This window comes from Anopheles arabiensis, chromosome 2, assembly GCF_016920715.1.
Source record: "Anopheles arabiensis isolate DONGOLA chromosome 2, AaraD3, whole genome shotgun sequence".
Classification (NCBI taxonomy): domain Eukaryota; kingdom Metazoa; phylum Arthropoda; class Insecta; order Diptera; family Culicidae; genus Anopheles; species Anopheles arabiensis.
The window spans coordinates 89,222,492-89,234,561 of record NC_053517.1 but is presented as its reverse complement, the minus strand read 5'-3'; the positions used below and the strand labels follow the sequence as shown (position 1 = coordinate 89,234,561).

General features: G+C 40.0%; 2 protein-coding genes across 3 annotated transcripts; one reads left to right on the top strand and one right to left on the bottom strand.

Annotated features, from left to right (window-relative positions):
• Nucleotides 1-7,263: 7,263 nt before the first annotated feature.
• On the bottom strand, nt 7,264-9,754 carry LOC120894221 (BTB/POZ domain-containing protein 9-like). Of its 2 annotated transcripts, XM_040296674.1 has the most exons (3): nt 8,647-9,754; nt 7,768-8,584; nt 7,264-7,708 (listed from the first exon to the last, which is right to left on the bottom strand). In XM_040296674.1, the coding sequence occupies exons 2-3, from the start codon at nt 8,510-8,512 to the stop codon at nt 7,380-7,382; spliced, it is 1,074 nt and encodes a 357-aa protein (XP_040152608.1). In that variant the 5' UTR covers nt 8,513-8,584; nt 8,647-9,754; the 3' UTR covers nt 7,264-7,379. The 2 variants fall into 2 exon arrangements, with proteins under 2 accessions (XP_040152608.1, XP_040152607.1); XM_040296673.1 differs by having other exon boundaries at nt 7,768-9,754.
• Nucleotides 9,755-9,977: 223 nt separating this feature from the next.
• On the top strand, nt 9,978-11,660 carry LOC120897040 (BTB/POZ domain-containing protein 9-like). Its single transcript, XM_040301647.1, has 2 exons — nt 9,978-10,910; nt 10,974-11,660. The coding sequence occupies exons 1-2, from the start codon at nt 10,124-10,126 to the stop codon at nt 11,342-11,344; spliced, it is 1,158 nt and encodes a 385-aa protein (XP_040157581.1). The 5' UTR covers nt 9,978-10,123; the 3' UTR covers nt 11,345-11,660.
• The last annotated feature ends 410 nt before the right edge of the window (nt 11,661-12,070 follow it).

Below are 12,070 nucleotides of genomic sequence, written 5' to 3'. Positions count from 1 at the left end.
GGGGCGGTTATTTGAATGGTCATGTTTATGGAGAATGGTATTGCTCGCGGTGGAAATGTATAATTTAACAAGCAGCCACCGGCGAATCCAATTCGGGAATAATAATCAAGGCAGTTACAGAAGGTTAAAGCGAACTTGGTACACCGTGGATCTTTTTGTTCATTGTTAAACTCAACCTATTTTGTTTAACCATTTATTGATGGTTGGAATTGTAAACTTATTATTGTTATCATTATTTTTATCAATCTTTCTAATTACTCTGCTAGCGGTTATTAATTAAATGTTTTTACTTATTCGATTCCTTGGCGTTGGATTGGGTTGCCTAGGTCACAGCCACAAACAGAATGGCTGCGTACTTTCTTTCGTTAAATTGTAATTTTGTTCGCCTAAAAGTATGCAACCTGCCATACACATGTTCAGATTAAACGAAAATAAATATGGAATTTGAATTTGCGCCAAATTAAACTGGCACATGTAAGCGAATAATGCAATTTGAATGCATGTAGTACGAAAATACAGCCAAACGGAAAGTGGAAACAAATTAAAGTTTTCTGGAAATTTTAATGGTTCCTAATATGAAAAACTACATCAACCATGTACAATACATTCTTAAATACAGCATAAAGTATCATAGTATCAACGTTAATTCATTTCCGAAAAAGTGACCAGTGTCCACTGTAATGAAAATAGAGGATTAAACTAAAGTAGAAGTTAAACAGGACACCATTTTCGCCTCTACTACGCTTGCTGAAGCTACCAGCAGTGCAGTGTGGTGCTCATAAATTACCATCATAAATAACGATCTGCTCCAAAAGTCACCGTTGTAACGATTCGCACAACATTAGCTCCTGTGAAGAATCAAAGTTCTGAATCACACACACAGATATAAAACCCTAAACGCATGATACGAAAGCATCCAAGGGAGCCTTCGGGGCAGGTCGACCTCATAAATATCTGCGCAAGAGCCATCCATCGTGGTAATACGAGTAGATTAGCCCACCGCAGCAACGATCAAACACGAAGATGAAACGAAGGAACGTTAAGATCCTACCTCCCCGCACCTATCTCTCGGCTAGTGGCGCTGGTTTAAAGTGAAGCCAGCCGGCACCGGTATCGACAGAAGGAAAGTTCCCGTGCATGGCACACGAACCCTTTTTATTGTCCATCAGCGGGACGGCGAAGACGATGTTTTCGGAAAGGGGTACGATTAAAATTCTTCGATCAACGCGTTGATCGCATCTCGATCATCTCGCACCCGATAAGAGAAAGGATGCACCGTGAGGGAAAAGTGAAAGAAAGACAGGACGACAGTCGGAGCGGTTATAATCGTGCGATCGAATGCAAGGCGCCTGCAAGTGTGCTAGCCTGGAAATTGGGCGCGATGAAATTTGAATTTCAATAAGTTTCCAAACACGCGCCTTTTCCTGGAAGGATAGGAGGGATGGTGATGTTTTTTTTGCTGATTTACTCTGTGTAGAACATTTACTTTCGCTTTTAGGACATGGTTTTTGTTAAGCGTTGTTTTCGTTAACCAAAGCCCGTCAAAGGTTGCTCCATATCTTTTAGTGTTTTTTTGTTTGGTTTGCTGCAGGAAGAAACGTGATCCCGTTAGGCAATCATTGAAGTGTTTTTTTTTTTTTGCAAAATAACTGTAATTTTCTTCTATGTTACCATTTTTTTAAAACTTATGTTTTGATTTATGGGATGGCGGTGAATTTAATAAAAAAAAAGAAAATCGCAAAGGAACTTGATCTTACCGTTATGAGCAAGTTTTTAAAGAATATTTGAAATGTTTTTTGTTTTATCGTTGTAGGAGCGGTTTTAAAGGTAGCAAGGTAAATATTATACCGTTCTTTAAGCTGCAATGATTCAGTAGTCCAACTAGTAACAGGTTTATAAAATATGGGATGATTTTTGTGTTTTGCTAAATGACGAAATGCCATCAATAGACTGATAACTTCATACAATCCAGCACCCGATAGTATACGACGTAGGGAAAAAGTGTGATGATGCATTGAGCGGGTCCTTTGGATGCCCTTTTTTGCAGGAGTTTTCCGAGGGTCCCTTAGTTGTGGGACTTTATTCTTGATTCTTTCTTTTTGGACAATCACATTACGAATTCTTATTAGATTTGTCTAAAAAGAGTTCAATAGAGTTCAATTTCCAAATAAGGTCATTTCCCTTAATAAGAGGCCAAGAAAGTGTCTGTCAATTATGAGAACTCATGAAGAACGTTGTAAAGCATTGCTTCGAATGGTGATATTTACTGAACTGCGGAAATTCTGAAGGATGACCACGTTTCTGTTTAAAAATGCTAAAATAATGATGCAGCATATTATTCTGGTCCAACATATCTAAGCACTTGTGTAAAAATCTTGAAAATCATGGTCTACGACGTCTTAGTCATGTCATGTTTCAATTGCATATCGGTCGATCAACATGGTGTCGTATCTAATCGATCCGTAACTTCAAACATTGTTCAGAGCTCATCACAAATTGTTACCTATCCTTTGACACATCAAATGGATGCAGTGTACACCGATTTCTAAGCTACATTTCTTGCACTACACTGATTTCTAGCTGCTCTACAGCTACATTACAGCTACTACATTACATTACATACTCAACCATAATTTCCTACATACATCGGGCATGGGCAGGTTAATTATGAGGCGAAGTAAATTTGCCTGGACATAGACTCTCCCTACTTGTAGAATAAATTGAATTTGTATGCCCCCGAACGACCAATAAGCTCACGTGAACTGTTCGGACCTGCCCTTTGGAGATCTGCACTAACTGGACAAATAAATGAAAAAACCAAAAGTCGAATGCTCTTCCAAAAGTATTAAAAGTTGTTAAACTTCATCATAATAACCATTTAGTGAAGCAAACACACCTTCATATCCTTTCAGCTGCGCGGATGTACTGATCGTCCATTACCGATCTCGGTATCAGGCGGCTGCTTCAACCTAATGCATTGAATGTGCCTCTTGTATCGCCACCTCGAATCCCGCATTTTTGTTCATAATTAATTGGCTACAACTAAGCGCGCGCGCCCCATTGTTCAGCGGTCGGCGTACCGCGGATCCTTTCGGTGCGTAATTTCGCTCTCACGAATTCTGCCAAAGTTGGACATAGCCCCCCCCCCTTCCCCCTCGGTTTTTTGGTGTTTGGTTTTGGGGTTTGGGTAACCAGATTAGCCCGAAAGGCGCGCGTTTGCTGTGGTGCTATAGCGGCGCCCGAGCTGCAAACGGCATCGCTGCTGGGGCACACCCGACCTGTAGTCGAAGGTCGTTTAGCGGACCGTCCCTTTGCTGGTATGCCGCGATTTTTAAAGCCAAATCGAACATGGCAGAAAGAGAAAGAGAGCAAAGATGGATGGAAGGGTTGCGTTTGTGGGGGAAAACAGACTCTTAAGCTTAAGCTTAATGTTCGGCAGCTTCTTCATTACCCCGTGGTTCGGCCCGACGGGCATGTGGCCGCATTTAATTTGATCGTTTGCTGCCAAGAAGCCCAGTGCCTGTCAACAGCTGCACACGGGCACTGTTGGAGCCTGTTAAAAAAAAAAACTCCCGAAACCAACTCCCGGCGTATCCTAGTATGACGAATCGTTTCACCGTCTTCTTACATCCATACATTTTTTTTGCATTCCGCCACACACACACACACACACAAAAGAAAATAGGGAAGCTTTGGTGCGGGGTGTGTAGTGCAGAAAATTATTAAATAATTCTAGTTATTTCCCTTTCGCTGCGTAATGATAATTGCTGTCAATGGTGTCGTTTCACAGGCCCGGCAGGACGTGGACACCGGCGTTAGATGCCTTCGAGCCGGCCCTTGGCGGGAGCGCGTTGCCGAATTGTTGATTTTTGCAATTGCCCTGCAAAGGGGAAGGTTCGTGGAGGAATGCACTCTCGCGTCCAGTTGGTAGGTTGTCTAATTAGTTGGGATTTGTTTCATGGTTTGACATGGGGACGTTTTTTATTTGGAAAGAGAAGTACGACTGCCAATGCTTTGTTCCTTTGGGTATATAACGCCTCAGGCGTCAAAGATTTGCCAACCTTTGGCTGGAGCGTCGTTAGAGGGCAAATTGCTCGCGCACGAGTGCCAGATAGGGTCCGGTAGCGAGAAACCATCGGTAATGAGCATTATCTTAGAAAGCGGAAATGGCTTCATTCTTAGCTGAGCACTTACATCGAATGCCGAGCTTTAAACACACAGAAAAAATGGGGATGGTCTTTTCTGCGCAGTGCTTTCAAAGGACTTTAGCAACCACTACTAATTGGTAGATGTAGCAGCCACGGAAAGGAAGCTAGTGGTTATGGTATAAACACCTGCAGTCATTATTGTTATAGTGTTTTTCGGAGTGTTTCATTGTAATGGCAATGCAAGAATCCAATATGAAATGACAACCGAATGTAGACGGTTATTTGGAGCTTTTTCTATCTAGGATCTCAGGATTTAGCTACGGGTAGTATGAATGGCTTTATAAAGTATTAATATTTTTACTATCATCAATCAATCTGATCAATGATGAACCAAATCAGGTAAAAACGGTCTTCATCGGTATGTTGGATTTTATCATTCGAAGTATGAAATATGAAGAATATTTCTTGCGTTGAAGTGGTTTATTGGTGTATTATGACATTATACAAATTGTATGTTTTTTTTTTAAATTTACCAAGGTTGTTACATACCTTTAATGCTTCTATTAAATTTTAAAAATAAAATAAAAAATATGAGAAGATGTAATTTATGTTTATTTATTTATTTAGCTCTTAATGTTTTATGAAAATTTCATTTTATAATTGCTGAAAATATCCTTAACTACTTTAGGTGCACAAAGTTCTTCTATCAATTTTTTTTAATGCCAATATGAGTTTTCCCAGTAGATTATTTATTCTATTTTGCGTTTTGTTATGAATTTAAACAAAATAGCAAAAACAGTGTTTTCCACTGCTTATTGTATTGGTTTATCGTATAAATGATTTGCAGGCTAAGAATGGGAAGCAAATGTTTTCTATATTTGAAAAAATGGTCCAGTTTCTTAAACATATTAAACACTCAAACATTATTGCATTGTCTGCATACAAAAACTTTCAACCGGATTTTAACCTTTCGTAATATTTTATATAGATATTGATTTAGCTTTGACCAAGAGAAAATGAAGATTTGTTAAGAAGTGATATTTCTAGTAAACAATGGCTCAGTAAAGGTATTCAAACAAGTCGAGGTGATATTTAGGAACAACATAACATAAAAGATACATTTTTCATTTGATTCAAGGATCTGGTTTATTAAACTTTATTTTTTATTGTTTTTTTTTCATTAGATTTGATTTATTTAGCCAATATTAATTTATTAATGCAGTTTAAATTAAATAATATCCATTTTTTAAGTGAATAAAAATGAAACGAATAAATAGAAGTTCAAACAAAAATAAGGAGAAACAAGGTACAACGGTACATCACTGATCATGATTGTTTGGATGGAATTAGTCGCACTTTTGCGATCAGTATTCTACTTTTTAATAAATCGATAATGCATAATAAAACATAAGTCTAAACAACCATTAAACTCTCTGTTACTCTAGTTAATTTCGAATTTCAATAGAATGCGCTACATAAAAGAAAGCAAACATAAATATTCAAATCATATCGAATAAATGGAAAATGGTGTACACTTTGCACCAATAATTCACAATTTCAGTGCACTAATCTTTTCACTTTGCGGCGAAGTGCAGGGAAGCGCATCCGAGCTTCCAAATTTATAATCCCACCTCGTTTATGACGGATTTTCCCACGGCTTCCTGGGCAGCATGGCAGCGCGCCAGACTTGGGAAGAATATAAATCGTTGGCTTTAGAGTTTCGCCGCAATGCAAACCGGAAGCTTGTCGTTCGATCGAGGGTAGCGCGCTGCTTTGGTGCAGGTTTCTACCACAGAAAACCCATCTCCTTCTACTGCTCGAACCGATCGTCGCGGCTGGGCGGCTGGTTCAGTAACAAAAAGTGTCATAAATAAATCGATCCAGCTTCACCAACTTCTGTCGCGCTTGCCGCCGAGACGCGTCATTAGTTAAGCGTCAGCAAAACCGTGGATGACTGTTTGGTTAGTTCGAGGCTGATTAAGCGATACATCATGCGACCGGGAGACCCTTTACGGGCCATTGAATTGCAAAGCAGGTTGTTGGAGACATTTTTTCCCCCTGCCCAAATTTGCCTTTGCTTCCGCCAATACGGGGCATTGGGTGAAGGGTTTTGGGATGGTCTCTTTTCCCTTCAAAATCATACATTCTTTCAATCAGTCCCCAACATTAATGGTTCCACGAATCCTTCCACCAAAGCCAAGGACCAGCCCGGGGTGCGATCCCGGTGTGTCGGGGTTTCGCTCTCTCAGAGTGTAATTGATTTTCATACAGCATACAACCGCGTACAATAAAATCTCTCTAACGCGAACGCCTTTTCTAACGGCAGGCGGACTATAAAAAAACTTCTGGCCCGGCATGTTAAGCGTAGCTTTGGGATGTGACTTTTTGTGTAGTTTTATGAAGTAAAGCGATAAAAACTGCAGACGCCGGGAAATAGACATTAACGGTGCGCGTGTTACGATTTTCGGTAGTTGTGTCGGCCCATTGCTCACTTTATGACCATCCGGTTTCGGCGCCGAACGCACCACGTCTAACTGAAAGTGGTTCCTGCCCGTATCCGTTCTAAGAATCGTGTAAAGGCGAAGGAACAGCAGGATGGGTGCTGCTTCTTAACACACACACACACACACCCGCTTACGCAGTCTAAAGCTGCCAAACGCCTTGGGAACATAAAACAAAACGAATGAATGAAATGGAGAAAGAAGCTTGTGGTAACATCCCTCCACAATCAATATCATGTAAAATGGGTTTAATTGAATTTCTTTACTACACAAGAGGTTGTACATGTTGTACGCAAAGGGAGGATCAGGTTGCGATCGCGTGGTACGCAGCGAGGTTTGATCATTAAAATGGTGTTAGGAATTCATTAACGAAATTAAAGGAGTGAGTTCTTGTGGAAGCGTGTTTTACGGTATCCGGTGGCGCCAACCCGGTGGTGACCGTTTGACGGAGTAAACCAAACATGGTGTTTCGGATGTAAGAGATAGTTTGCGTGAGTTGAGTTCACCCTACACATCCAAAGTTTAGTATGTTTTTGGTGACAACCCAACATGACCGATTCAGCTTCAATGAATAAATAGATTAATAACGATAAATAAATAGTAATTGTTAACTCTTCTTCATCTAAATCGACTTTACTTGCAGGGATCTCTTTATTTAATCGTTTTCTTGAAACACATGTAGATATGTTGTTAAGCCGTGTGTACCACAGGGCCACCCCTCATTGTGATGTTAAGTATGTTTATTGTACATTACTTTAATGGATGCAATGTCCTCTGTTTCTCTGACGAAAGAAATACGAATGAAACGAACAAGCCTATTCCGAAACTGGGCTACGGTCCAAAAATTAAAGGATCCTGTACGTGGGGCAACTTGGGTCCAACACTGTTGATCGTGTGAAACTTCTATCTGATAGTTAGAATACAATTTATTTGACTTTTCCACTCGAATACAGTTGACCATGAAAAGTTTATCCAAATCGATTACACCAATCCAGCTCCATGATGTTGCACCTGAGAAGTACCACTTAATCATATCGTTGAGTAGAGTCATCTCTAGCACTGCAGATATAAATGATGAGTCAGTTCAGGTAAAGTACTGTATCATATTGTATGCTTACAGGATGAAGCTCGATGAGGCAATTCCGATGACTTCTCTTTCTCAGCAATTATATCCAACAGACGATTCGGATCCAGGACATTTGCACTCCGCACCACATTCAAAAGGTCATGCTGAGACATCAGCGTAAACCGTACTTGATTATAGAGCTTCTCAGCTTTATCTGATTTTGCTTCATTAAATCGGCACCAATCATGAACAGCTTTAAAGATTTCGACTTCATCATCGAAAAAAGTCGTCCGCTTTAATACACCCAACAGGGCCTCATAGGAGATGTTACGGAATATATGCGGTTTCATCACATTGCTCACATTCTTGTCCATAAATGAGTAGCATGCAGTGGATAAGCTGTTAAGGTCTAATAAACAAGCAGTTCTTGATATATAGCACACATTGTCCATGCAAATAACTTTGCAAAGGTAATCCGAAATAGCCGTCTGCAAGTCGACAAACCGATACTGATGAGCTAACTCAAGTATATCTAGAATGTCGGTGTTCTTCATCTGATTTAGTGACAAACGGCCGGTGTAGATGTATTTCATCAGATACTTGAATGCTTTTGCCGGAATATCGAGTGTAATCTCATTCTGCTTTGACTCCTTCAGTCCACCGTATAATAGCGCCCGAAAGTATTCACTCCTGGTCGCCAGTATGATCCGATGTGCTGGTAGATGCTCGCCCTTCACGATAAAGGTGACGTCCGCATTGTCATTGTCATCTATTTCACTGATGGATGAGTTAGCCATTTTTCTGTAATTTCCTGCACTTAAACTACAAATTCACCACGGAAAGTCAGGTCGTTCATACAATTTTGAACACTGAAATTTAAAACATACGGACGTGCGAATCTGTACTAAACTAATTTTAGTTTTGAACTTACTCTTCTTATAACTTTTGCAATGGCACAACGAACACAGCGATTAGGAGATAACGATATCAAAAATCTACGAAAACTGCGTTTGCTCAGTAATAGCTGCGTACTTACAGGGTTTACCTAGCCAATCGGGGGTCGTCAAAGCGTTATCGGTCGCTGTAAATACTTTTTCGGGCGACGTAAACAGTGCCCAATTGAGGGTTTGCGTCGCCCGAAAAAGTATTTACGGCGACCGATAACGCTTTGACGATGCCGGATTGGCTAGGTAAACCCTGTAATTTATGTTTCTTCATCATTCGGCCGTTTCCTTTTAAAACGAGATGGATAAGATTCCTAGAATGGTCTTGAGATTGTTGCTCTTGTTGATAAATTAAGTTGCATTAATCAAACATCACATATTAAGTTAAAATTACTGGAAAATTTAAATATCCCTAGAAAAGAAATCGTAAGCTGCGCCGTCTGCTAAACGGAGTCTTTTAGGATTATTTTCAGGTTGAGAGCTTGAGCCGTTTAGATCCCGTTCATGAGTCACTTAGTGTATTTGACGCTTGAGGAAATTGAGATCAACAATTCACATTCACCCAATTTTTCGTCGCCAATGCCAGCGCCCAGAGTGTTAAAGTGATAATTATTGGGTTTTTTTTTCTTGTGACTTGTGGATTTCAGTAGCGATGCGATTTTAGTAAGTTTATCGCATTACGTCTGCAGTCATCATGTTTTGAATAAAATTGTTTCTAAGAATTTCAGTTTCAGTGCAGTGAGTCATCAAACAGCTTTTACACAGCTACGCGCGATAAAGAACGCCTCAAAACGGAGCAAAAAGCCAACCCGACTCTCACCGAGGGCAAAGCACTATAAAAGCGATCTATTTCCCCGAGCGAGACTCGGGCAAAACACTGAATGGGTTAACTTTTTTAAACTCTTTAGAATCTTTAAATCCTCATAACCATTCTATTGTGGTGTTGTGTCCGCAAAGTTTGTTCTATGCTTAAACGATTATTTACACAATATAAACAATTACATTGACACAATATTTAGACGCAACATTTTTATCAACGGGCTGCGCGCTCAGCCGACAGCTTCTACTGAATTGGTGTACAAGCCTATTTGTCGTAAAGCGTTAAGATATGCTAGGCGAGTGCGGGATGACTAAGAAAGATAAGAGTGGTACACAACTAGTCATCAACCAACGTAATAGTCCATGTTAAGTAGACCACAAGTGCACTCAAGAGCTAAAGCTTGATGTGAATGTATTGGTGCACCAAACTGAATTCAGTTCGCAACGCATTTTGATATCGTTATCTCCCAATCGCTTTCTTTATTGTGCAATTGCAAATGTTACAACCAGACTCAGTCCAACTCTGTCACTTGTGTGGTACAGATTGACGCGTGCTTATATTGTAAATTTCCGTGTTCAAAATTGTATGAACGACCTTACTTTCCGTGGTGAATTTGTAGTTTAAGTGCAGGAAATTACAGAAAAATGGATAACTCATCCATCAGTGAAATAGATCAAACAGCATTGTTGGTATCCCATCTGGCACAGATGTGCATGGACGCTGACAATGCGGACGTCACCTTTATCGTGAAGGGCGAGCATCTACCAGCGCATCGGAACATCCTAGCGGCAAGGAGCGAATATTTCCGGGCACTTTTATATGGTGGACTGAAGGAGTCTAAGCAGAACGAAATTGCACTCGATGTTCCGGTAGAAGCATTCAAGTTTTTGATGAAATATATCTACACCGGCCGTTTGCCGTTAAAGAAGATGAAGAACACCGACATTCTAGATATACTTGAATTAGCTCATCAGTATGGGTTTATCGACCTGCAGACGGCTATTTCGGATTACCTTTGCAAAGATATTTGCATGGACAATGTGTGCTATATATCAAGAACTGCTTGTTTATTAGACCTTAACAGCTTATCCACTGCATGCTACACGTTTATGGACGAGAATGCGAGCAGTGTCTTGAAGTCGGATATGTTCCGTAGCATATCCTATGAGGCCCTGTTCGGTTTATTAAAGCGGACGACTTTTTTCGCTGATGAAGTCGAAATCTTCAAAGCTGTTCATGATTGGTGCCGATTCAATGAAGCAAAATCAGATAAAGCTGAGAAGCTCTATAATCAGGTACGGTTTATGCTGATGTCTCAGCATGACCTTTTGAATGTGGTGCGGAGTGCAAATGTCCTGGATCCGAATCGTCTGTTGGATATAATTGCTGAGAAAGAGAAGTCATCGGAATTGCCTCATCGTGCTACATCCTGTAAGCATACAAGGTGATATAGTAGTTTACCTAAAGTTGTTTACTCATCATTTATATTTACAGTGGCGGAGCTGACTATAGCCAATGATAAGATTAAGTGGTCCCCAACATTTTCAAATATGTTGAGCCTGAATGGTGAAATCGATTTGGGTAAACATATCATGGTCAACTGTATTCGAGTGGAAAAGTCAAATGGTTGGTATAAGTCAATTGATCGGACATACGTCGTAGAAGTTTCAGTCGATAACCAGCGTTGGAGTAAAGGTGTTACATGTACAGCATCCACTGCTAATGTGACCGTAACGCATTTTCCGGCTGGTGTTGCTCGTTACATTCGTGTTTCGCAAGTGCAAGAAACGTATGAAATTAGCGTTATTAAAGCCATGTGCCAAAAACTCAAATGTACCTGCCCGACCGGTGAAAAAAAGCACTAAGTGGTAAAGAGTAGACCGCCATTATTTTAGGAGACAGTTCTGATAGTTAAAGATGCTAATGAAAAATAGGTTCAGCGTACTTTACACAATTAACTCCTTTTAAAATGACACGTGTTTTAGACGGCCTTTGGCTAACCCATCCGCTCATCTGGCAAATAATAACTTTGCAAAAACTAGTCATGTGTGATGAAATGCGAGAAAAAATAATGGTTCCTGCTAACATTTTGATTTTTTTGGCCCTTCGACTAGCAATTGAAAATCAATGTTTTGAAATGTGGAAATACAAGAACTTACTATCGATGGACTGGTTATTGAAGTATGGACTATTGAAGAATATTACACAGCATTCGAAATAACAAGACATCATTTTAATGTCTCAACAATGTAAAACAAATTGACCGGCATATAGGCGCTCTAACGGCAAACTAACGCACTGATAATTGTTGTTTCTTGATAAATCGGCAACCTAGCTTTTTCAATATGTCGCGCTGTCGAACTATGAAACGACTAAGATATCCAATGTGTTGTGAACTTCATTTAAATTACTGCAAAAAATTGAGAGTCATTTATTATACTTTTCATGTAGTTTCGCCACCTATCAATCCGTTCGCATAATTTTAGATCCTGAAGTGCATACACGTGACGTCATTAAAATGGCTATCGAGATCTGTCAACGTGTGCCAGAAGAAAATAGGTGTGCATGGATGGTAAGCGTATACACTAAGA